The sequence below is a fragment of the Lepisosteus platostomus genome, chromosome 7 (genome assembly GCF_059453375.1).
Source record: "Lepisosteus platostomus isolate fLepPlt1 chromosome 7, fLepPlt1.hap1, whole genome shotgun sequence".
Classification (NCBI taxonomy): Eukaryota; Metazoa; Chordata; class Actinopteri; order Semionotiformes; family Lepisosteidae; genus Lepisosteus; species Lepisosteus platostomus.
In genome coordinates, this window is record NC_142617.1 from 19,654,054 (window position 1) to 19,679,956 (window position 25,903).

Sequence of the window (25,903 nt, forward strand, 5' to 3'; positions counted from 1 at the left end):
TACCCGTACAAGAATTGCTGCCTGTCGGGACTATTGATTTGTGTGCCTGCAAGTGGCAGATCCACTTTTTGCCACTCTTTCTTTGTTCCCTTCCCCAGATGCAGTGCATCAATCAGTGCCCGTTTCAATCTTCTACAAGTGCCTTCACTATTACTGTTCCTATACCAACTGCCTAGCTACCGTTACCTCATCTAACAGAGCCACCTAGTGGTTTATTCAGCTTCACCTAAGGTAATCGGTAATAAAATATACTAAACCTCAGAATGTAGTTTTTAAGTCAAAGGAAGTATCATTATATGTCTGCAATGCACAAATTAAACTTCACTTCAATTATATAGCTCTGTTTTTTTTTGGGGGGGTCTAACCAAACCTTTTAGATGTTTGAGAAGCTTACCAGGAGACTGGTTCAAATATTCAAAATCCTCAAAAGTAATGATAAAGTTAAACTAGGGGACATCTTCAAAAGCTTAAAAAATTCTGTCAGCACAGACAATAGGAGATGCTTCTTCTTCATGTAGATTTTAATGGGTCAGGAATAAAACATCTAGCTAAGATGCATCATTAATCTACTGGCAACCAAATGTCCAAGGTGGGTCAAATGGTCTCCTGTCATTCATAGCCTTATGTTATTGCAATATGCAAGGGCAGGAATGAAATACTACTCTACTCACTAGAAAGGGATCTTTTAGAATATCTACCTAGATGTCCTCATATAAATTCGAAAGGAACGCAACGAGACAAGAAGCTTTCCTTTTAAACTCTAGGATAAATTATCTTTACAGGTCTTTTGTGAGACACTATTATGAGCACATCTTAATGACAGAGTTTACAAGGCCATTCCATTTTAAACCAGGAATGCCATTTTTTAATTATAGAGCCCTACCTGCAATCCTTTAGGGTCAGCAATCCAGATATCAATAAAATTTAATGATGAACCAGACCAATTTAACAGTTCTTCAGAGGTCTTCAGCTGTTTAACTTTAAAGAAACCCTGCAAACCTGCAGCATTGCAGATGTAAAAAACAGTTATCAGAGTTACCTTCCTTCTTCAAGGCATATTTGTACCATTGCGTCACCTAGTGTCCAAATAATGTACTGCATGTTTCACATTTCTAAGTGATTATAGGCTTCAATTTATATTAAAATAGAAGGGCTGTTTGTGTAGTCAACTGAATAGTGAACAAAAAAGCGAGTTCTTACAGAAAATACAACAATCTCAAGACCTTACTAACAACAAACGAGGAGGTCATTCTGCATACCTTCTGCACAACAACATTCTGATTTTTTTTACCTCTGTATGGCTACATCACTAATCTGTAGCCATAACTTCAGGAGCAAAATTTCATGTTTTCCATAAACGCACTGCGTGGTGCTGCAGTGCAGAGTGCAAAAATGTATTTTCTTATAAAGCTACAAATCTGATGAAGATATTACATTTATTATGCAATAAAAACACAGGCATTCATATTCAGGTTTTAAATTAAAAATCCCTTCACAGTACACTCCGAATGTGTGAACCAACACCATCTTGTTAAAAAGGAAGAAAAAACATACACGGCAACCATATATTACTAGTCAATATTTATTGGTTTTCCATAGCAAGAAAAACTAGATCCTTCTAAGCATGCTGTGGAATTCTTGAACAACAGGGACACGCTACAGAGCAAAAATATGATCTTCAAACACATCAAAGAGAAATGACAACAGAAGCATTTTAATTGCCAAGAATATTCCCTTCTTCTGGGCACGGATACTGGTCACCAGATCACCCATGTTCCAGCTCAGGCGCTCTGAATGGGGGGTTCATCACTGAGCGATACCAATCACCCCGCAGGCCAGACGCCCCCCAGCATTGCCCGTTTTCAGGCTCTCATCGTCTCCCCCTTTCCCCAGGTCATCGGCCTTCTCGTGGATCTGCAACAGACCGAGCGGAGATCTGTCTGACTGCGAACTGAGGGATCCACATCGAAACCGAATTACAGAGCAGGCCACAGAAAAATGAGAAATCCTTGTCGTTATACACACAGTCAAATACACAGAGAGTTCCAGGTATAACTGTAAGCAGGAAAATCTCTGGCATGCACCATCACAAATCTGTTTCAACAGGGTCGCAAATGAAAGGCTACAATTTTCCCTACAATTAGCTGAACTAGGATTTCAAACAAAACTCACAAACCCAAAGCCTTGTTTACATCAAAGCTTTTAGAGCACTCAATGCACGTGCATGACGTTTAGCTGCTACACTAGCTTCTCATGGGTTCCATTCTAGATCCATTAAAACAAAACTTTTTAGTAATACGGTGATCGCACAAACGGCTTTGGTCTTTAGAGACAGAGACAACATGATTCTGAGGAAGAAAAAAAAATCACCATAAAAAAAAGGGCGAACAGGAACACAAAGTAAAGGGATACATTGCCATAATATTTATCAGACTTTAAAATAACATTAAATACTATGTAGCCGATGTTTAAACACAAAGCAACAAAAGGCATTACAGAATATGCAGAAAACAGAATTAAGTGAAGAAGTAACAAGCTTCTGGATTCTTAGAATGTAGAAGATCAAATCCTCTGAAATCCTTTCCAACTTAAACCTTAAGGTAAGGAACTTTCCATCCTTGACCTTTTAGTCAAGAGAAAAGCAACACCGTCACTTACCACCATAGTCCGTCCAATAATGGAGAATTGTCCAGTCAATGTGATGTGCTTTTCCTCAATGTTAATGTTCGCTACTTTATCCTCTCCAGCTGTGACGTTGCCAAGATCACCCACATGCCTGAAACAACGCAACACGCAAAACTGATATTGTCGCAAAACAGGATAACATTTACCTTTAGGTTTCTGAAAAAATCTAAGATGATCTATGTCCACCCCCCTTTCTCTTTCCCCCTAGTCACTCACTCATTTGAAGGCCTTAACATTTCTGTCAGTTAGGGCACTGCCCTGCAATACAATCAACTTTAGCAAAGTTGATTTTAAAATTTCCTAAAGCCTACAAATATGGCACAGGTCTCTCAAGGTCATCACGAGCAACAGTTATGTGCAAAACCCAACAAAAGCAAGATCAGCTTCTCTATCATGGCACCAGGAACTGCTCAACAGGTTGTGTGGGTTATATTATATGATTAAAGCTCAGATTCCCAGTATTACAATGGAGCTATTATTTACTTCATGCAAGTCATTGTCTGATTTGGGGAACAAATTTACTAGGAACACCCCCCCCAACTTCAATAAAACCCAGTTACATTTTTATGCTTTTACTTTAAAAAAAAAGTGACATTAAGAAATAAAATCTGAATGAAAAGTTGCATTATTACATGGTCACTCATTCTGAAACTCACAGAAAAGCAGGGGAAACAAAAATATACACATACAAAAACTATCTTTTTTCTCCCAGAAGTTTTATCCATGGTCACATATTTAATCCCACATGTAGCTACATTTTTCAGTAAAGCACATGCACTTTTACATTATTAAAACTCCCTTAATGACCTCATCTACAAGAAATTTCCCTAGTAATGAGAAATCTTCAAGCTTAATGTCAAAACAAAGTTTCAAGAACAGCACCGATTACAAAAGATGAATAACAAAACTGGACTGTCCTGATGTTTTTAAAAAAACATAAGAACAAACTGATACCCTGGATTTCTTCCCATTCTTAGACTCACCTGTTTTCATCGTGAGGGCCTCCATGGGTTTTGTTGTGTGGATTATAGTGAGGCCCAGCACTTACACAGCCTGGAAAGTTAAACAGAAGTTATTCAAGGAGGCCTTGATGGTTCACTTGGTGGAGCTACATGCTAGCAACCATTTGCCAGTATTTTGCTCCATCTATGTTTCCTTCAGTCTTGACAAGCTTCCCACTCCTCGCTGATTAAGTGGCTGAACTATAACATAATGGTGCCACCACCATGACTGACAGCACGCCCCAGTAACACCTCTTCCAGCAGCAACCTTAGTTTTTCCCAGGAGGTCTCCCATCCAGGTACTGACCATGCTCACACCTGCTTAGCTTCAGTGGGTTGCCAGTTGTGAGTTGCAGGGTGATATGGCTGCTATATAAAGGGTCCTTGAAGAGTTTTAATACTCTCTTCTTCTGATCTGCGACTTTCTACAACTTTATGTCTGAGTATGGAAAGCTCCTCAGTCTTCACGCTTGAATCTTTGCTTGAAATTCACTACCTGAATGAGGGTCGATACAGATCTTTTGATCAAAACTTTTGTAAGACACTGGATACTCTTCAGTTTAAAAACTGAAATATTTTCAACAAAATGACAAATGTTTTCAGCAAATAAAGGAAATGTATACCAGAGACAGTAGTGACACAAAGAGTGCAAATCAGGTTTGTAGTGTCTCAGCAGTAAATCTGCTTCTATGAAAGAGATGCAGGGTCTTTAACACCTACCATTTGTGTTATCTCCAAAGGCATGCACATGAAATCCGTGATCTCCCGGAGTCAGACCAGAAATCTTCCCAGTCACTTTTACTGGTGCATCACCATTCTATCAGCACAAAAAAACGAAGACTGCATGATACAGGTCTGCTTTCCACACAAATGAAAAAACGTTTAGAGATCTCAGGTTTAAGCCACAAAATCTACACCAGCACCATATACTAAGTCTATGGAAAAAACAATTCAATACAGGTATACTACACTTCGTCAAAAATATAAGTTGAGAATGGATGTAAATAAGGAATTATCAATGAAAGGCACAGATCTACACAAAAGAACATTAAATATTTAAAATAATCACATTTCTTGGTCTCGTTATTATTATGTGGAATCTAACTCGAATCCATCCATTTTTGTTATTTCTTCACTAAATAAAAGAAGAAATAAAAACAGTAAATATTACTTCAGTTCCTTTCCCTCCCTCTGCAACTGTCTTTGGTTTTGAAATAAGGGGATATAGTTTTATTTTAGAGTGCCGCCTTACTTTGGCTAATTGAAGCTTGACATCACGAAATACAAGATTTGTCTTGACAGCATACGATAATAACGACAATGCAACTTTTAAACATTTAAAAAATATTTGTGATCATGCGCAGTAGATTCCAAAGCAGAATTTCATGGCGCTATTTTCGTGCGGCATCACAGTATAGTGTTGAAGAGCAATACACTTTAATCATTGTGTTCATTCCACCAAACAGCATGCAAAAACAAATAACCTTACAGGTACAGCTGCATAAATGAAACCAAAACTCGCTTCGCTCCTTGTGGAAATGCACCACGGAAAATGGAAAGTGGACAAACCAGGCTCTTACGCTTTAAAGAACAAAATGACTCAGCAGAAACGCTCAATTTCTGATATTCGAGGTGCACCTCTTAAGCTGCTTCACAATAAAAGCGAAGCAGCCTCAATTTACCAGCTTCAACCGCTAGCAATGCTCTTTGCCCCGAAGTGAGTTATGCAACCAATGTGCATTATAACACAGTTGGCATAACGCCATACACCTAACGACACGCAAGAAGTAGAATTATAATCATTTTATACAGAAATCGCAATACTACACCTCACAACGTCTATACCTGTCAGGCTTTAGAACATAGCACTGCTTCGGTGAACAAGCTTCAAGAGAAGTTTTTACGTGCATCGGAAACAAGCCATGACAAGAAAGGTGTGCACAGAACAATTTTAAAAAATGTATTACAAACACGGCCTATCTACTGAAAACGAACAAGCGACAACTGGTATTCAAAGAACTTGAACTTCGTTCAAAAGAGGACGCAGATATTGAAGTTCAAGCGACTAAAGAGGGTCTCATCCTAGTTACCTAAGGCCCTGCGATCAAATAAATAACCATCCGTGTATTAACAATGCGAATACCTGCTGCTCAAAGTGGACAGTCCCCGAGACTTCACCGCTGCCTTTCAGAACACAAACTGCCTTCAACACCATGTTGCCTAAACACAATTAACAAACACACACCCTACAACACTCCGTAGTGTCTTGCTAAAATGCCGCAGCCTACGACCCAATCCAGCGCGCACCCAATCACAGCCAGAACACAGGCTCCGCCTGCGCGCATGCTCGGAGGTTGCACGGCAGGTACGCTGCTGGAGGTTCGAGTGGGTGTTAATAATCAAGTTGTGAAAAACATTAACTTAGCAGATAACTGACTAATATACCATAATAAAAACAAGCTGTCATTCAAATAGAGCAATAAGTAAAAACAAATGTCGAAAACAACAGTGAGGGGGGCGTACACTGCATGTGCTATGCCTGTGCTGAGAAGAACAAAAACTGTCCATGCACTCCTCTCGAGCGGCATTTTATTTTTTTTAATTTCCTGTTTGTGTAATCAGTGTAAAAGAACTCCCTACCACTGTAAATAAGAAATCCGTCTTCTTTAAATAGAATAATAAAATACTGAACTGAAGATGCAGTCGATTATACATGGGACTTACGTGTTAGCTGTATGATTTTTATAATCCGTCCTGGCCAACAATGGTGCAGCCTCTATAGGGAAAAGTGATATAGGCTCACCATGGCTCTAACAAAGGAGGTAGGATAGAATGCTTACTACATCCATATCCTTCCAGAAAGAATGTTGTTTTAATAGAAAAACTGCACCTGAATAGTACACACAATGTACTTTGAAATTAAATCCTCCATTTACAGCGGCAAAGTATGACAGAGGCTGTTCACCTTCTCACTGTTACTTGGCTGTTAGTGGCTTTGATCCAAGGAGCCAGTTAAAGACTTCCTGTTTGTTGGAGTGACTCAGCACACTCTGCTAGTTTTCTGTCATACAGTGTGTTCACAATCCTCTTGTGCTCTCTTGAATGTAATTGCATTCATTGGAGTCTTAGTCTGGTCAGTTTCAAATCTGAAGAAGAATCAGAGTTAGGTTTTTGTCAGCATTTTATTACAGGAAGGTCAAGCAAGAAGTGTGCCATTTTCTCTGTCTTCAAGACTTGGATTCAAATTCAATACAATTCAGAGTCTTAAAGATTCTATTGCCCAAACTTCAGTCTAGAATGTATCCAACTGTGACAGATATCAGCAGTTTACTGGTTGTCTTATCCACATGTCCTGAATTCATCCCAGCCAGTCTTGAAAACATAAGCTGATAAGCATAAGAGGTTGTTCAGCCTCTACATGATCATTTGGTTAAAGAGGCAGTAGTGTGGAGCAGTAGTTAGTGTACTGGACATGTGATTGGAAGGTTACAAAATCACAAGTAAGGTACTAGTGGTCTACCCTTGAGCAAAGTATTTCACCCAAAATTGATCCAGTAAAATATCCAGCTATACAATTATGTGCAAATGTAAGTTAGTTTGGATAAAAGTTTCAGCCAAATAAATGAGTATGCTCATCCCTTGCTTTACAGTCCCAGTTGCAAAATATCTGCTCGTTTGCAAAAACGTGTAAAAGCAACACTAAATTCCCATTAAAATACATGTAAAAGTCTTGTTCCAAGTGCTCATAACTGGACCAGGTGAATTTAAGAATTCAAATGCTTTTCTGATTGTTTGACACTATTAGTTGCTAAGTATCTTACAATATTGAATTTATCAACTACTCTTTCTTTTATGGAAACTGATGTTTAAATGTATTATGAAGCAGTTGAGTGGAGAAGTAAAATATGATCTAAAAAGACAGTCATCCTACATCATGTCTCGAAAATCAGCTGCAGTCAATGACCTGGTGTGCCTCCTTCGGCCACAGTGAAGAAACTTTGTGCAGTTCTTCAGTGGTCTTAGGCATCTTCAGTTCCAGCTGTCCTGAACAATGTGCTCCCTCATACTCCACCTCTTGCACAGTTTGTTCCCAAGTCCAGTTTTGTGTGTGTGAGGGAGATGTTGGGGCCTTCTACCACTTCTCTCTGTGGAGTCCCTAGTATCTTGAGTTCTCTTCTGGGTCCAACACTGCACTCTTTGTCCCCCTTAATTCTTCCCTCCTAACCAGGGCTCAGGACTGGATCTCAGGAGGGAGAGTTCCTTCGATGTCTTGGGCAGGTGTAGAATTAACTACTCAGGGTTCATTGATGAACTGGGTGTATGCAGATGGATAAGGGGGACAATGCACTGTGTATTCGTACCCTTTTCTAGTACCCCAGTCTCAGTCTGAGGCCTAGTTAAACCTGTCCCCAATCCCACGCATCACCTGTGACTTGTGTTAATAATGAGTGTCAACACAAGAAGGGTCTTTGATCAATGTGAAGAAGCTCAAAGGACAAGAAGAGAAAAAACATCAACCCTAAGGTAGGCTCTGGCATTCAAACAGCCCCTGACACCTGTGGCCCCCACCCCCCACCCACTTTTTCACTCTGTGACATGAGCATCAAGATGTCTGGTGATACTGATAATCTGAATGCATAATGCACATAAGCAAAATAAAACATTTCATTGTAGAAATTATTCCATCCATTGGCTTTCTAACAACTTAATCCAATACAGGGTTGTAAGGGAGCTAGAGCCTATCCCAGCAAGCAACAGGTAGGGAGCTGTTGACAGGAGAAGGTGCCAGTCAATCACAGTCTAACACAGACACACATACATTCACATTCAGGGCCAATTTTCCCAAAAGCCAACTAACGTCTTTAGACTGGGAGGAAACCAGATCACCTGGCAAAAACCCATGCAAACATGGGGAGAACATGCAGACTCTAGACAGATAGCACCCCAAGTCTGGAGTTGAACCCAGAGCCCCAACAGTGAAAGGCAGCAATGCTAACCACTGTGTCACTGTGCTTTTACAAAATTATGCATTCAAAATATTCTTCTATACCATATCTAGCATAATACTCTGAAGATTTCTGTTAAGATTAAGAAGACAACTTAAAAGTGAAAGAGAAAAATGGAAGAATGGCCTACATGCTTGAAGCTCAATATGTATATGTATCACTCTTTTTAGCCAGTACTTGTAAATGCTCATTTAAAAAGGGATGAGTGGGAATTGCATTAGATTATTAGACAAGAATTTGCTCTTTATATGCTGTTTACACAAGCATGAGATAGAAGCATTCAGCACATGATGGGCAAGCCCTATACAATGGCTGGCTACGAATTTATTACCTCTTCGAAGTAGTAAATGACTAATATGATCCTGCATTTAAGACTTAGGGTACATAAGAGGTATTTATCAGCAGTCAGCATGTTCTACTTCAGGAATAAATTAGAACATACTATATAGATTTCACCTATTCTGAAGTGACAAAAAAAATAATAACTGGGGTCATTTTACAAATATGCTATGGGTTATACCTGCTCAAATACCTTTGTCTTTGCTATGCCAGATACTTAATTTCGACTAAGTGAAGGACGTCTGTCCCACCCAGCCAGCTTCATTGGCTCAAAGACCTGATGCAGAACCTTGCATTGGAAGAAATAAGATACCGTAAATTGATACAGGTTATTAAGCCTGGCAGTCTAATATATATAGTATGGCAGAGTTCACTCCAGCTCCCAGACCACCCTCAACATCAGAATATTCATCACCTTCCAAATACAACCTCCATAAACACAACATATTTCTAAATGCGTGAGTCTTTCACTGTAATTATATCACCACTGTCTTGTAATATAGTCTGAGAATCTAATCAACAAAGCATAAAATATAAAAAAGCAGCTTCAGCTTTATATGATACAAATATAAAAATGCATTCAATTTTCTACGATAATAATATTGGAGTTCCTCAGTTTAGATTAGCTGTTTTTTATTACAAAGTCTTTGTATATTGAGAACTGAAACAGCAAAAGAAACTGTGAGCTGTCTAGAGCAGTTAAATGCCTCAGATTGTAATGTAACAGATCTTTAAGAAATAAAATCTTTAGCTGCATTGGAACATCTATCACTGATTGAAAGCAATAGAACGTAGTTTTTTTAAGCATACACGGTCTATCTCAATAACTAGCATTGTACACAGATCATCTACAGTTTGATTTACATCTACCCCACTCATATTTAGGGGTAAAATTGTTTTCAAAGAATGCATAATTAGTAGGTTAGTATAAGTAGTGCATCCTTTTCAATGTCATTTTTTCTTTACATTTAGCTATGAAGAGCAGACATTCCTAAAAGGTGTTTTCTTACTGCATAAAAAGACTAGCCATTTCTGCTTGGTTTTCATTTTCAGGTTGATGTTGAGACAGTCAGTTTTTTAAGTAATCAGCATAAGACATTATCTCGCTTTCCTTTTATAATGCAGACTCCTTTGGAAAGAACATAGTGTATTTCTCACACAGGAGAAATGGAAATAATAATGGGAAATAATGGTAACATCTCCGCTTTATGGAACGTGGGGGGAAAGGCAGACAATTATTCTCCACTCAACAAGAGGCATTAATACAAAACTTACCTTTTTAATGACACAATCGTGACATTGACTGGTAACTGTAAACCAGGAATTAGTATAGCAAAGATGAAGGGCGGCCTCAAATCAAAACATTTGTAATTTTTATGTATACAGCATATTTTTGAAAAAAAATCAATAAAGCATTTCCCCAGCAATTAAACAGTTACTTTGGATACTGCATTTTTCTGTGAGAGATATATATAATTCTGTACAGTCTTTAACAAGTAAAAATGTAGCAAAAATTGTCACACCAGAAAATGATATCATTAAACAATTCCAAGCATGTGGACATTGCCAGATAACAATCAGCTTTTAAAATCATACATTTCCAGGAAGAATATCACACTTTAGTTTGGTACGAAAATAGTTTATTAAAAACAAATCCCTAAAGCTCAAACGTTGGAAGAGATTTAAATTTGTTTTAATTTAAAAATGATATAAACCTCTCAATTCCTATGCTCTGTAAACATTTAAAGTTAAAAAAAAAGTTACAGCAAAAGTTTTTTTTTATATTGTTTTGTGTTTAAGTCAATTTAATTGTTTTTCTTGAAACACATGGGGTATAAACAAAACGCTTCCCCCAAAAACTACAAAGAGGTGTTGAGTAGCACAAGCGTATTTACAGCGTTTTGTTTCTTTACAACATTCAAGCTCCGAAGTAGGACGATGTGGTTCACAGGGCAGCGCTCCACGTCTGCCTGAGCAGTTTTTCCTTTTTTCTCTCTTTCTAGGATCTGGCCTCTTGGGGTGTCTCCACTGGCTCAGTGGATCCAGACGACTCCACGGCCTTTGGCTCCATAGTCACGTCCGAAGACGCTGTGGGCTCAGGGTCCGGCGTGGGCAGTTCTTTCTCGGAGGACGCAGCTTGCTCGGCGGTGTCCGAGTCACGGTATCTGTCAGTACTCTCTGCCTCGTCGGCCTTCTCCCGGCTACGGTTGTCCTCCCTGTCTCTGCGCGACTCCCGCTCCCTGGTACTGTCTCGGTCACGGTGTCCGCTAGCCCGCCTGCTCCGTTCCTCGCCGTCCCTGGGCCGCTCGTGCTCTGGGCTCCGGCCCCAGTCCCTCCGGTCGCGGCCATACTCGTCGTGGCGGCCGATGTAGCGATCCCTGCCCTCCGGCTCCCCCCGGCCCCCAGCCCCTCCACCGGCCCCGCCCCCGAAAGGCCGCCTCCCGAACCGGTCCTGCTCCCGCTCGCGGCCCGGGCCGAAGCCCGGCCGCTCGCTCCTGAACTGCCTGCCGTCCCGCTCGTCGGGCCCCTCCGGGGGGCCTCTCGGGCCACCGGGCCGAATGAAGGGGCCGTGGGGGGAGAACGGCCCCCTCAAGCTGTGAGGCGGGGGGATGCCGTATCCCCCGGGCGGGGGCTCTCTGTGCAGGAGCTGGGGGGGTCCCCTGTGCATCATCTGGGGAGGCATGGGCATGTTGGGGCGAGGCGGGAGCAACGGGAAGCGCTGCATGTGGGGTGGAGGGACTCCTGGGGGCCGCTGAAGAGGGATCATACCAGGCCGGGCTCCTAACAGACCCCCGGAGGGGGGCTGCAGATTCATTACTGGGCCACCTGGAGCACCCACTTGACTACCTGCTGAAGAATCAAAAAGGCAGAGTGTAAGACTGATATGTTTTCAGCTCTGACACATCTAAAACAAAAAAACAAAAGAGAAGGGAAAACACTCATCACTCCCATTTCATGGTTAAGGCAACGGTTATTCACACTTCCAATCTTGACAAATAAAAAGCTTTAAACAGAAAAGCACTGATAAGAACATTAGAACAAAGGCTACAAACTAAAGAATGCTATATGAACAATTCTTCAGAGGCTAGTGAACGATGTGTGTTTAAGTACGAAGCCTTGGATATCTTTGTTCTATCAATGCAACCTATCCCACTCCCTTAAATGAGTAATTGTTTTGTTCATGATACACCATCTACCCATTCGTCCGCTTTCTGCTGCGTCCAATTTAGGGTCTCAAAGGAGCCGGAGCCTATCCTGGCAAGCAACAGAAGCAAGGCGGGTTACACCTTGGATCAGATGCCAGTCCATCACAAGGCAGACAAATACAAACAAAGACATGTACATACTCACACCTGGGCCAGTTTTCCCATAAGCCAATTAACCTACCCGTATGTTTCTGGACTGTGGGAGGAAACCAGAGCACCCAGAGGATACCAATGCAAACACTGGGACATACAAACTCAATAGTAAAGGAAATGAAATCTACTACTGCTTCAGTGTACTTACTAAGGCCAGCCATGGGCTGTGGCATAGACACGGGAAGGTTGGTGCCGATGCCCTGGTTCAGTGCTGGTACCGATCCATACAACTTGGAGCTATCTGTAGGTTCAGAATTGGTTCTCACACCAACAGCAGAGGAGACCTGATTCCCACTTGAAGTGTCCTTTGTAGTATCTTCTCCCGAACTTCCAGCTAGTTCAAAAATCCAACAAGGTAAGGAAAGGGCAAACACAATTCAGAAACACCAAATCAACCTAACCAAGCATGTCTTTGAAAAGTGGAAATTAACTAGCATCTGAGAAAATCCACATGACCATGGGGAGACCATGCAAACTCCACATAGAAGGCTCCCCAGTCAGCAAATATAACCAAAGACTCAAGAGCAGCACTTACAGCATGCATATTTCTGTGCTGGACCTGATAATGCTTCCAATAAAGAGAAGTTGTTCCATGCATTCTTACCAAGATCAATATTTATAATCATAAGAACAGCTAATGACAAGAACAGGCCATTCCGACCACAAATGCTGTGTCAAACCCAGATAAGGTTTTCCAAGCAATCCTTTCCATATACTGATCGTTATCTGTGATGTAAAACTGTCTTAAACAGTGAAGTTTCAAGTTTGTACTCTCTTGACTGTACGTATTCTCCATGACCTACACTTTTGAAAACTGATAAATCTTCCTTTTGTCTTTTCCTAAACCTATAAAGATACAATTCCTTCAATATTGCACCATAAATAACCTTAAACCCCAGAATAAATCCTACTGCCCTCCTCTGGACCTGCTCAACATTTTATCACTGATCTTAAGAATGTGTACTGCAATAGAAGGGCAACCGACTACAGTGTCCGAATCTTCCACATCTGGTCATGACACTTACATGTTGGGACGCTGACGGCAGCATTAGGAGGTAAAGGTCCTCCTGTGGTCATCGGAGGCACAGTGCCAGGGGGCAGGAATCCTGCATTAGCGTGAAAAAGAAAATATATTTTAAGCGACAATGCTGAAATGTTAACACTTATGCTCGCTGTTCATAGTATCAGCAATCCCCAGTTAAATCAATAAATCAATAGACTTTCAGTAGAAAGCAAAGTATGGTTGGTGTGAGAAGACAGATTTCCACCTTATTCCCTGACTGGAACAACCTCCAGCTCAAAATCGTACTGAAAAATCAATGGAATGTCCAGTTCAGTCCCAGACATTATTACCTCCATCACAGCCTCAACTAAAGGCAAACCTGCTCCAGTTAGAGGGATGGGCTACAAAAACTGTTCTTGCTGCAATCAGATGTCCAAAATTATCTGATGTGGTAGCCAATAGTTTGGTCAGCAAATTTAGCATAAGTGGAAGTTTGCCTTTGTGTGACTTGCGTTCCACCTTAAGATGCCTCTAAGCTGTAAAGGAAAGCTTCAAGGAAGACCAGCATGAATGGGATATGAGCTCTGCATTTCTGCCAGTTCTAAGTTTCACTGAAATCTGGGAATTCTTCTGCCTGCCCAGGGACCTTTGATGGAATTCATCAAGCCAATGAATGACATGCCACCTCTGACAGCACCGATTCATCATTTTGACAAGGCCATAAGAAGTGTCTTTTCTGGTCTGAGTGTGTAATAAATGAGTGTAATGACTAAGCTGAACTCGAATACCTGGTGGCATCTGAAGGGGGTTGAATCCAGGCCGCATAAAGGGTGGAGGTGGCGGAGGGGGCACTCCGGGTGGGAAGGCTGGAGGAGGCAGCCCCATGTGAGCTGGAAATCCGGGGGGCTGCAGAGCTCCGACGGCTCCCATTGGCTGAACTGAAGGCACCTAGAAGAAAAGAAGAAAAGACAGGACTGTTGGCTGCCGGTTATGCCGGTTACAAATGGCTGAGAAACGCCAGCAGCAGTTCACTCCATCCTCCACGTGCCAGCAAATTGAGGACGAAAGCAGGGGATAGAAAGGAGGTGCAAGCAAATAAAGTTACAGAATTACTTTTCAATGTGAAGATGTATTTCAATTACAGAGGAATGCAAAAACCCACTATAGTAATTTTCAGAGCTTCTGGTGCCCCCATTAATAATGTATCATATGTAAAAACATAACCAACACAGAAGGAAGCCATTTGGCCCATCTAGCTTGGAAGATGAACAAGAATTGCTTCTTAAAAAAGTCTAAAAAGTCAGCTTCAACAGTCTGGGTGGTGAAGTGTTTGAGGCCCCATGACAATTTCCACTTGTCACCTTTGGTTCTTTGGATAATTCCTGACCCAGAAGTAACCCTTTATCCAGCACTCCGTCACAGTCTGGAAGCAGGACTGTAATGGAATCTTTTCAGCTTCTAGACAGGAATCAGGTCTTGTTGGTGCCAGTTTCTAACTGCTTATCCAGACAACAGGTGTGCACGCTTGCAAGTTAGATAAAATAGTCTCTTCTAATACTGTATATAAATTATTTAGCTCCAGTAGATGCTTTTTTCCAGAATCATACTTCAACAAAAAATATCCAAGTTTCTAATTATAGTCAGTAATGAAGGACTACCTAAGTATGAGTAAGTCTTACGAAAAAAAGCCCATCAACAAAGATATCGAACTGTCACTGGATGTAGTAAATATAAACTTTTCAATAGAGCAAAAATGAAAAAAATCCAAGTTTGCATATTTACTACTACTTTATTAAAATGGGTTTACCTACTCACTGTAGAGGCCCTCATTATAGACTACACGTTCAGACTCATCCTCCAAAAATGAGCTCCTACCGTTACGGATACATTTTTTAAAAACACTTCCATGTGTAGAACATTTTCATATTTTGTAATTGATAAATTTACTCATAATAATTTTACTCAGTTTTTAATTTCTGCAACCAAAAAGCGAACATTCAATATAAATCTCAAAATGCCAATAACCGATTCAAAAACCTTGGCATCACACCACAAGTTCTTATTGACACAGAGCAACAGAGTAGTAAAGACAATGATCAAGAACGTTTCCAAAGGTTTCCAATAGTTTGTGGTTTGCCTGTACTATGTTGATTCTTGCATATTTAAGATTAAAAATTAGAACTCCTATTGTAACAGTCCAGAAGGTTGTACAATGTAAAGTCTTGATTAGAGTATTTGCTGCCTTTTTAAGTAATGAAACAGTGTTTAAATTACAAAGACATTTCACTCCAAGGTGAGCAAAATAAGATGGTACAAGGTATTGGCAGCTTTCAAATGAATCACATTTGATGCAAAACAAAACTGCAGACACGCTGAAATTTAATTTTCAGATAAGACATCCAATCTGTAACATTATGCAATTCACAGTTGTTTAGAGTTTAAAAAATTGATAGGGGGAGATGTAAAGTTTTGCCCAACTGTAATTTCTGTACATCTAAAGAAATATCTGGACTGATGTCTAAGATCAACTGTATCATCCTGTTCTGCTTTTTCGGCACAAGTCTTGTTGGTGGCTGCGCTACACTTCTCGGTTTCTGGAGATAGGGTAGAGATTGGCCCAGTTTATAAGCTTACTCACCTTTAAACTTGATTATCCTAGCCATCTGTGAACCATTCCAGAGAGGAGAACAATTTCCTTTTCATTTATTTTTAGAATAACTCTCATTACAATTATAGACATGGACATAACACAGCAGCAACCCACTTATGAAATATTGTACACTTACTTAGTTATTAAGTACAGCACAATAAATGACATTTATCAATGGTATGAGTATAAGCCTGTTCTTCCAAGAAAATGACAGTTTATGTTCTAGTTAACTAATTTAATAAATCGTTATATCTACAACTTCACATGTACCTTAAAACCTTAATGTATTTTCCATAAACTTAGATGAGCTAATAGGACAATATAGTTCAACAAGGACATAGGTATATGCTTAAGGTTTGCAATGGTAGCTAAAATCACTCCTGAAGATGTTTTTCTACATTTTAAATTCTGCTGTGACACAGTTGGCAGTTTTTCTGACTCTTACACATGGGTAGTTTTCAGGAACTTAATATACAAAATAACAGATTTATCCTTAAAGACCGAAGTTCACTGATTATTTCATATATGAAATTTCAAAATTTCGTATAATCATATTCTGTAAAAACACAATTCACGCATTACTCTTTATCAAGTGAAAATGAACTACTACTTGTTGAATTTTTCCTTTGAGGTCTCAAACTGGTGAAAGAATGGACAGGCATGGAATATCTTAATAATACACCAATTTCCCCACAAATAAAAATCACATACATTCACATCCAATGACAAGGGTGGTCGGGTCTCTTCAGCCATGAAATTCGGGAAACATATCTGAATGTTGTCAAATGTTTTGTGTAAAAAAAAAAAAAACATTTCAAACTATTTCTTTTACAAAGATCAGTTTTTCACTCACTGTGATACCTGCTTGAGACAGCAACTGTTGCATTTGGTTTCAGAACACCAGGTATTGAAGATCTTATTTCCTCTCACCCTCCAAGAAGAAACCATGTGCTCTAAATGTTAGTTAGGAATGCTTCATGATGTTTTTTTGTAAATTAACACTTTTTCCTGTTGTGGGAGGCCCTAAGACTGTTTATTGCAGTTGTCATCTTTCAACTGTGTTCTCCTAATGAAAATAAAGTTGTAATATAATACCAAATGGTTGTAAACCAAGTAAAATAAACAAAAAGCTGAATCTACTTTATAAAGGTACTGGGACCTTAAGATAGGGGAGTGGGGGAACTTCAACACGTACCAGGACATTTTGGCTGAACACCTGGTTCCCTATTGCAGTACATTTAAGCTTCATAATATTTAACATCTATGCATAACAAAGATCCAAAGCACATGTCCAAATCAACAAAATAGAAAAGGATAAAGACATACAAAATGTTCTAAATGGCCATCTCCAACTCCAGAATTCAATGCACTCTAATATTTGTGGTTCAAACTCAAGAAGCTGCTTTCCATACTCAAACTCTGAAGGGCTCGGAGTAATTCAGTCTAGAGGAATGGTAAAGAATACCCCATAAGAAATGCCCGAACCTCAGAGCAGATCACAGAAGATATCCAGTCAGTGTAATTCAAGCCAGAGGAGAATTTATAAGAGGAGTGAAAATATGCATTGAAGATTAAGATTGTTTGAATTTCTTCTAGCAAGACATTATCCAATCCATAAATGTTTTATATTCTCGGTTCCTAGATCATTGTGAGTTTTAATAACTCTGGAGAGCACTGATATAATGGCTATTACGTAGGACTCAGTAAAGACTGTGATTAATAAAATACCTTACCTTCCACATAAGATCACAGACATTTTACTGTATGACCAAAGTCTTAGGATCTTAGGACCTTTCATAAAATACAACAATTTTGAGGTCTTGATTATTTTTTGAAATTATCATCTCAAAATCACATTAGCAATGTTCACCATAAAGAACAAAGAGCTACGTTTCTGTCATGTTGGTTCATTTATGTTATGTCACTCATTTAACACCGTCTGGTGTCAGGCCATGGGGGAATAAAAGCTCCTGTAAACAATATACATTATAAATCCTGGCTTCATTCTTTACACATCTGAGTTTGATAATACTAAGAAGAAAAAAATGTTTGTTACCGTCCCCTCTGAGGACTTAAAATTACTTACTGTAAGATTGTACTCTGTCTCTGCACAGCTAATTGACTACTTCCAGCAAATTGTCTTCTTGTTATGAGAATTATTCGGTAATAATTTTCATTAACATTTTAGCTTCTGGAATAAACATTCCTGGAATGGTGTCTTTCAAACTTACTTGTATATTTGTAATGCAGTTTGTTGTTACTTCAAGCATATTATTTTTTCTCCAAAGTATTCTCCTGGAGCCCTGGAGACATTAGCCATGATCTTCATAAACCTTTCATGTTTAGGTAAATTACATTGGCTTCAATAACCCAAGGAATTTTTTACTTCAGAAAAATTCTGAAGAATTCATATACTATAAGTTTCTTCACATTTAAGAAATTGTCTGTTCAAACAAGCTTTTGTGCCCATGTTATGATAACTGTGAAAGCAGGAACTACTTTAAATCTCTAAGTAACTTGAATATCACATTTACCAGAATATTTAGTTTTGTGAATTTTGGTTTTAGAACCTGGTTTCATTATCTTCCTGCAACATGTAGAAATGTCACACTGCAAAATATAATCAACGGCTGGATCCAGATCCATAAATCATACTGTAGGTTAAATTATTTTCCAGTCTTGCAGTCTTAATAGTGCAATAACTGAGAATCTGAAGTAAAACAAATGATTAAAACAGGATCTCTGGCAATATAGAAGGCAATAAGGTGTTCAGCAAAATCAAACAGCTCGAAACTATCTTTATAAAACAAATACAAATTGCAGATAGCTGGACTGCCAACACCTTATATTTAAGAACCAGGATCCAGAGGATTGAGTGTGATATTTACCAAGTTAAAGTCATGGCCATGTGTGCAGAACTCATTGTCGCTACTATGTCTTAGGAAAGGGATTTGATGGCTTAGAGATTGATTTTAACCCATTTAAACAGCCAGAACTACCTGGCTTCTCAGTTTCCAATGTAAAACTATTATCATTTTTTATACAACGAAAGATGAATCCTTGAGAGAATACATTTATAAAATTACTGCATTCTTAGGTGCAAAAGTTTTGGAATCTGTGCCCAGATATCTGCCAGATTTTTGTTTCCCCATTCTTACCCGATGACTTAAAGCATGAAGCCAAAAGGACCATCTTCCTGTACGCATCTCCCTGACAATGTAGGCCTTTTTATTGCATGTAATCTTTTCATTTTGTCTATTTAAGGCTAAAAGATTGTGTTATGATTGATTATGAACTCACCACTACCATTTACCAGCATAAGCACTAAAGGTGAATTGTCTTAATGTGTTAGCTCCCCATCTACTCAGGGGAAGGCTATGTGAATCGTAAAGCTTCAAAATAAAGCCCAAATCCCCATAGATTCACTCCACTGATATCAGCTTTGTGTTCAATTTTCTCATGTTACTGTTTACCTACCCATGAAGTTAATGCACCCCAGTCTTTAGATGTGTCAGCAAAGAAAGGTAAACCTATCCTTACCTACATCACTGGTTCCAACATTGACTATGACAACTGGATCCACTCTGGCTCTGGCCAGGTGCCTCTTCATTCGCTTTGGAAGATCTCCAACCTGAGCACCCATAGGCAGTCATCCATATACCTTTCCTAGTGTGCAAGATACTGCCTTGGTTAAAGAATAACCAACTACAGCTTCATTTATTTGGGGAATAGTTAATCTGATGGTCATATGTTAATGTGGTTCATATTTTATGAGTTATTAAACCTCAGCTGTTGCCAGACATCTGTCCCATAGACACAGGATTTGCATTAGCTTACTGTAATATTAAAAAAACCAAACACTCTTCCTCATAGGAAAGGAAACCACATTACAAACGGTGTGTCCACATGTGTAAACGCTTAAGTTTTCTTTCATTCAAAGTTTCATTTTTAGTTTTCCACATTATGGGATTGTTAATAGAAATATGCAGTGTTTTTCTTCCACTTCATAGACCCAGGCCATAAACAGAATTAATTTGATAAAAGAGCTTTGGCTTCAATACCAAAACAGAGAATATTTGAAAGTTTTCTGGTGTAGATTGTCCAATAAATTCATTTACATATTATATTTGCATCCTCATAAAATATTCAGTGTGCAGTTTTATACACCAATAAACACAAATCCAGGTTGAATTCCTGGGGAGAAAACACGTTTTATTTTTCTACAATTGGTATATATTTTTCTAAACTGACAACTTTATAACCATGTGTGTCTAACTGTTTACATCCAAAGGTTATTTTCTTGAGCACTTAAGAAGTTAGACAGCATTCACCTTGAAGACACCTTACAATTGCAAATACTGCATCTGCTTCATATAAGATCAGATAAACCACAAACCCAATATACTGTATGCTTTTTTCCCCATGCCCTGATGTGGTACTTTTTCCATCTCTATAATGAAATGCATAAAGACATTTAAAACTACCCATTTTCTTAACCTTCTGGGAGAGGAAAGGTACATCCTTAATACATGAGACTTACATTTCCTACCTTATATTAACAACACACAAATCCCAATGAAATGTCAGTCAAATTAAAACTTAAACAATATTTAACACTTGAACATAATAGATGAAGAATATTTGAAAGAAAAGGTAATATATTATGGTGTATGTATTGGAGATAAAAGCCTGTAACTGAATTTTAAAACAAAAAAGTTATTTTTTATTTGAATGTTCACAAGTTTTTGTTTGATATGGTATTGGACACCTATTAAATACAGAAATACCTTACCCCAATGTAAAAAATTTGTCCAGCCTGTTTACCAAGTACTGAAGAGCTGCGTTTTCCTGCAACATATCAAAATCTAAATGTGACTTATGTGATGTTCTTAGTGGTGAGCAAAAAAAGGAACATGAGATCCTTGACCCAAACTTTATGCTTCATAGGAATGTTTTGCCATGTGCATTTCACATGCATATATTTGGCAAGCACATGACAATGTAGTATACAGCCACTGCAACATCTGGGTTATTTTCAAACTTGATTACAAGACTGCAGGTTTGACAGCAGAGGCAGAGACTGCCGTGATGGTACGCTGTGTATGAGCACCAACAAGACCATAGGGACCAATGGTCATTTTATACAGCCTGAGTACAGGACTTGTAAACAGATGCTATGTTACCAGCAGCCATATCACCCTGTAACTCACAACTGGCAACCCACTGAAGCTAAGCAGGTGTGAGCCTGGTCAGTACCTGGATGGGAGACCTCCTGGGAAAAACTAAGGTTGTTGCTGGAAGAGGTGTTAGTTGGGCCAGCAGGGGGCGCTCACCCTTCGGTCCATGTGGGTCCTAATGCCCAAGTATACTGATGGGGACACTATACTGTAAACAGGCGCCGTCCTTCGGATGAGACGTAAAACCGAGGCCCTGACTCTCTGTGGTCATTAAAAATCCCAGGGCGCTTCTCGGGTATAACCCCGGCGTCCTGGCCAAATTTCCCATTGGCCCTTACCAATCATGGCCTCCTAATAATCCCTATCTATGAATTGGCTATATTACTCTGCTCTCCTCCCCACTAATATAGCTGATGTGTGGTGAGCGTTCTGGCGCACTATGGCTGCCGTCACATCATCCAGGTGGATGCTGCACATTGGTGGTGGTGGAGGGGAGTCCCCATTACCTGTAAAGCACTTTGAGTGGAGTGTCCAGAAAAGCGCTATATAAGTGTAAGCTCTTATTATTATATTATGTTCAAAAATGAATAGACAGATCCTTATGTCTGTAGGGAGCATTAAGGGATTCATGTTTTTACCACTACTATTGAAGCAGTCACCATGAAGTTCTGCACACAGTCTAACAAGGCAACAGAGGTGCTCATGGAGTTAGAAGTAGCTTATACTACCTGCATCATTACAACCTCCCCCATGTTTTCCTGACCAGCCTTGTCACACAACATGGCACCCAATGGACACTCTTGGGGAAGACCTTGGTCACCACAGTGTCTTCAGCAGTTAGAGGATCTTCTTGTCCAGGAGATGAGCAGGATAACCCAGGAACTCACTCAGACACTTGGGTCAATGAGACAGCTCTGTACAGCCATACAAGATTGGTGGAATAGCTTCTTTTCAGGTGAAGTCTTTCTTCTAATTGGTGTGGTAACTTTCAAATCTGAAGACTACTGCGAGTATATTTTTTAGCGAGCTAGAAAATACAGGCCTGACTGACAAATGTAGCCCCATCACTCTCAAAGGCTAATGAAGTCCTTAGGTGCTTTATTAAAGCTGGTCTGTATATAAACCAATGACTGAGACATCAACTTTTTAAACAGAAGAGCAAGTAAATAAAAACCCTTTTGGAGAAAATTTCTTCTGCAAAAATCTGTCAAGTTTTATTCTTGAAGTTTATTTTGTAACTAAATTCATGATTATGTGCTGCAAAAGGAATCAAGCATTAAAAACAATTACTACAAAGGTAAATTTCTTTTGAAAGGAGGAATCCTGAAAAGATTAATCACAATGACTGCAGATATACCTATTGTTTTTTGTTTTAAGTTATTAATATTAGTGAAACATTTCTGCGTTTTTTTTTATCCTTGGTGGAATTGCTTTAACTCTCTACAGACTGTACAAAGACTACAATAAATTATACATTTTATCTTGTGAACAATACAAATATTGCTCAAGAATTTCATTCAAATTTCTTAAATAGTTTGGTAACAGTACTTACTGTTCTTACTGTACATGGGAAGTTTTGATGTCTGCCATCTCAGGATCCATCAACAGAATTAGCAGTAGATGTATACTTTGATAACACAACCAAAATGTATATGATAACATTCTGTGATAAAAAAAAGCATGATTTTGTTCTGGGGTGTTTCAGATGGTGACAGACATAGCTTAAACAATCACCTGTGGATTAAGTGGAATAAAAAGTACATGTACCATGAAGGCTTACTGTATTTTTATGCATGTAAACAAAGTTGGGGAAATCAAACTCTCGTAAACCTCATTATTATTACTGATTATTGTTGATCACTCATTATTGAGCTCCAATTATTAAAACCTGGCCAAAAAAGACTGACAAGGTCCAGGCTCTCATCAAAGAGTTACGATGCTATTATAGTGATTTTACAATTTATGGTGTTCCAATAAGCAAAAGATCTGCAAACATATGTACTGCATGAAAAAAAAGACTGATAAACTTCAGCAATAACAAACTAATCAAAATATAATTGACAAAAGTCCGTAATGAACAGAAGATACCTATTAAAAGCAATGCTGCATGTGATTATCAAAAGTTGAACAAATTGGGTTTTGCATGGTATTACTGTCACTATTATTCTCTTGGTCCTGGAGAGCAGCAGATCACCACTGGTAATGCATAATTAGTTGAGACAAAGACTTTAAGCCAGAGCTTATAAATTAAGGGGGGGAATTAAGGGAACCTATTCATTGAAGACAGGAATTAAAACCAGATGACACACCAGCCCTCCTGAACCAGGAGTGAATATTAGTGAAACCACTATGTGATTTGTTTAAATGGTATTTTTATCAAGTGAAAGTTTCAGTTGTGCTGAGAAAAAATAATACTTAATTGTTTAATTTAGTCTTGTTGGAGTTATTGAAATAAGATTTCTGAAAGCTTCTTCATTAATAAACATTTACTGTTTTTCCTGGAAAACTGTCTGTCAATTATAATGCAATTGTTCAACATTTATATATTTTGAGGTCACATGCAATGTTATTTACACTTGAAATAATGAGTAGATAGTTGTTTCCCCCCTGTTTGGGTAAGATAGTTTTACCCTGTATCTCTTTGAGGTAAAATACAAGCTCATATCACATAACTTCAGAAAATGCTGGTTGTTCTGTGTTTGGTATTTGAGCAGATAAAGAATCTGCAGAAAAAGTCATTTAAAGGAGCATTTAATTGATGCCAAGAACAGTTAAAGACATTTGTCTTGCCTTCTCAGAGTAATTTAAAAGCAACCAGAAGGTTTTTTTGTGATTGAAGGCAGTATGTCTTTGACAAAAAAAAAGCCAGGAGAATGTTATGTTTAGATTCAACAATTAGCTCACTATACCAGGGAAACCAGGAAATTGGCTTTGTAAGGGACATGCACCGTCCTGGAAGATAGTTCATGACCACACTGGCCCAGAAGCATCATGTTTGTCTGATTCATCTGCCTAAATGTTTTCAGACTGCAGTATGTACAGCAAAAGAAACTCCACAAAGAAATAACCTTCCATACGGAGAGCGACAGCTTGCCATTTGCATGACTGGAGGGCATTCAGTGGTAACATGGGCCAGAGAACATTAGAGGCAACAGCAGACTCGCAACGTTTAGTTCACCACTGAATTACATTCTGTTTACGGAAGAACTGACGGACATCAATATGTGTAGAATCTCCACGGTGAGAGATACGTTGACTGTTGCACCAGATAAACCAACTGGTGGGGCTTTGAAAGCATAATGAGGAGGAATTACTTTAAATACAAGAATGGCCTTAGAGCAGATTGAGGCCAACCTACTGTTCAGTGACAAACTAACAATTCCCCATGCCTTTTAATTTCTTACAAACAAATCTGGAAGTGTCCATTTTCCAGAAAGACAAAGCAAAATCGCACAGCACTAGGATCATTAAGAAAAAAGGCACAGTGGTCAGTTTTGCCTCCTGACCAGCTAACCTTCACCTTTTAGCTGCAGCTGCACGGGAAGAGTGGCAGAATATCCCATAGCAAAGCAATTTGTCTCTAAAGGTCAGGTCCATGCATCAGAACTGGCAGGACTGTTGTTGTTGCTCATGAAAATTATACTCCAAAACTAACTTGTGACAATATGCCACATTTCATAATGAAAACTAATTTCTACTCTTTGATCTCTATTTGTTGTTTTCATATATACCGCATTTCTAGAATCCCTTAGACCTGGGTGGTGCATTTCTTGTATATTTTAAATATACAGCAACACATTTGTTTGTGTAAGTGTCAGAACAATTTTTTTAGCTTCACTTTTGGTCCGTGCTGATATGACTGTTGGGATTGGGATCACGTTCCAGAAGACTTGCTGAAAGACTTGATGCCAGGGAGCAGTTGTGGAAAGCAAGAGGATGGGATAAAATGCTGAGGAAATGCAGTAGCACCTGAAAACCCGATATACCCAGTTTTGGTCGTCACACATCAGTGAAGAGCATTCATCAAGGACAGCTGATTTATGCTTTCATTTACAGCACAGAAAACCACCACAGTCAATATAAAGAGGGAGAGAAAGATTTAGACAATGACAAAAGTTTAAGAAAATTTTCAATGTTTCGTAAAGATAGAACTGTGAATGCTCTTATATTTAAGTCTGCTAATCGTGGCTCACTTCTTTATAACATTAAACTGAATTTAGAGCGATACAGTTGCATATGCTATATTGTTTCCTATTAGATAATCACTTTGTCCTTTCCCAGGTCTCTCTGCAGAAGATGTTGTAGATTTTTCTTGTCACAACAGAATATAATTAAGACATAACCAGCATAATATAGCAATCCTTGGGGACAAACCGTAAAGGTTCAACTGCATGTTTAGGAAATGCCAAGAAAGCTGGCTCAGACATTGTCTCACCACAGAGTGCAAGGACAGCACACACTTTGTTGTGCACACTTTTCAGACCAATCTGTGATCGGAGACCATTGTTAAATGGCAAGCTGAAAACAGCCTGGACGATAAAAGCCAAATTTAATTTTTTGATGTAGGGGCATTGCAGAACTTTCTCACTAAGACCAAAAATCACTCGCATCAAAATTAAAATGAAGCACACAATGAACCATATACACTCTTATGCAAACCTTGCACCAACCATCTAATATTCA

At 39.0% G+C, this 25,903-nt stretch overlaps 2 protein-coding genes across 4 annotated transcripts in view; both read right to left on the bottom strand.

The window, feature by feature from the left end:
• Positions 1-1,566: 1,566 nt before the first annotated feature.
• Positions 1,567-5,994, bottom strand: sod1 (superoxide dismutase 1, soluble). Its single transcript, XM_088639614.1, has 5 exons — positions 5,830-5,994; positions 4,407-4,503; positions 3,669-3,738; positions 2,659-2,776; positions 1,567-1,914 (listed from the first exon to the last, which is right to left on the bottom strand). The coding sequence occupies exons 1-5, from the start codon at positions 5,899-5,901 to the stop codon at positions 1,807-1,809; spliced, it is 465 nt and encodes a 154-aa protein (XP_088495740.1). The 5' UTR covers positions 5,902-5,994; the 3' UTR covers positions 1,567-1,806.
• A 4,296-nt stretch (positions 5,995-10,290) lies between these two features.
• scaf4a (SR-related CTD-associated factor 4a) overlaps positions 10,291-25,903 on the bottom strand; it is a 45,583-nt gene continuing 29,970 nt past the window's right edge. For 2 of the 3 annotated variants that reach the window (XM_088639608.1, XM_088639606.1), the window contains exons 17-20: positions 14,182-14,341; positions 13,416-13,496; positions 12,539-12,724; positions 10,291-11,881 (exon numbers count right to left, since the gene is read on the bottom strand). In XM_088639608.1, coding sequence (XP_088495734.1) covers positions 11,031-11,881; positions 12,539-12,724; positions 13,416-13,496; positions 14,182-14,341 — 1,278 coding nt within the window. In that variant the 3' untranslated portion in view covers positions 10,291-11,030. The remainder of the gene's footprint in view (positions 11,882-12,538; positions 12,725-13,415; positions 13,497-14,181; positions 14,342-25,903) is intronic. The other variant, XM_088639607.1, reaches the window with a different exon arrangement.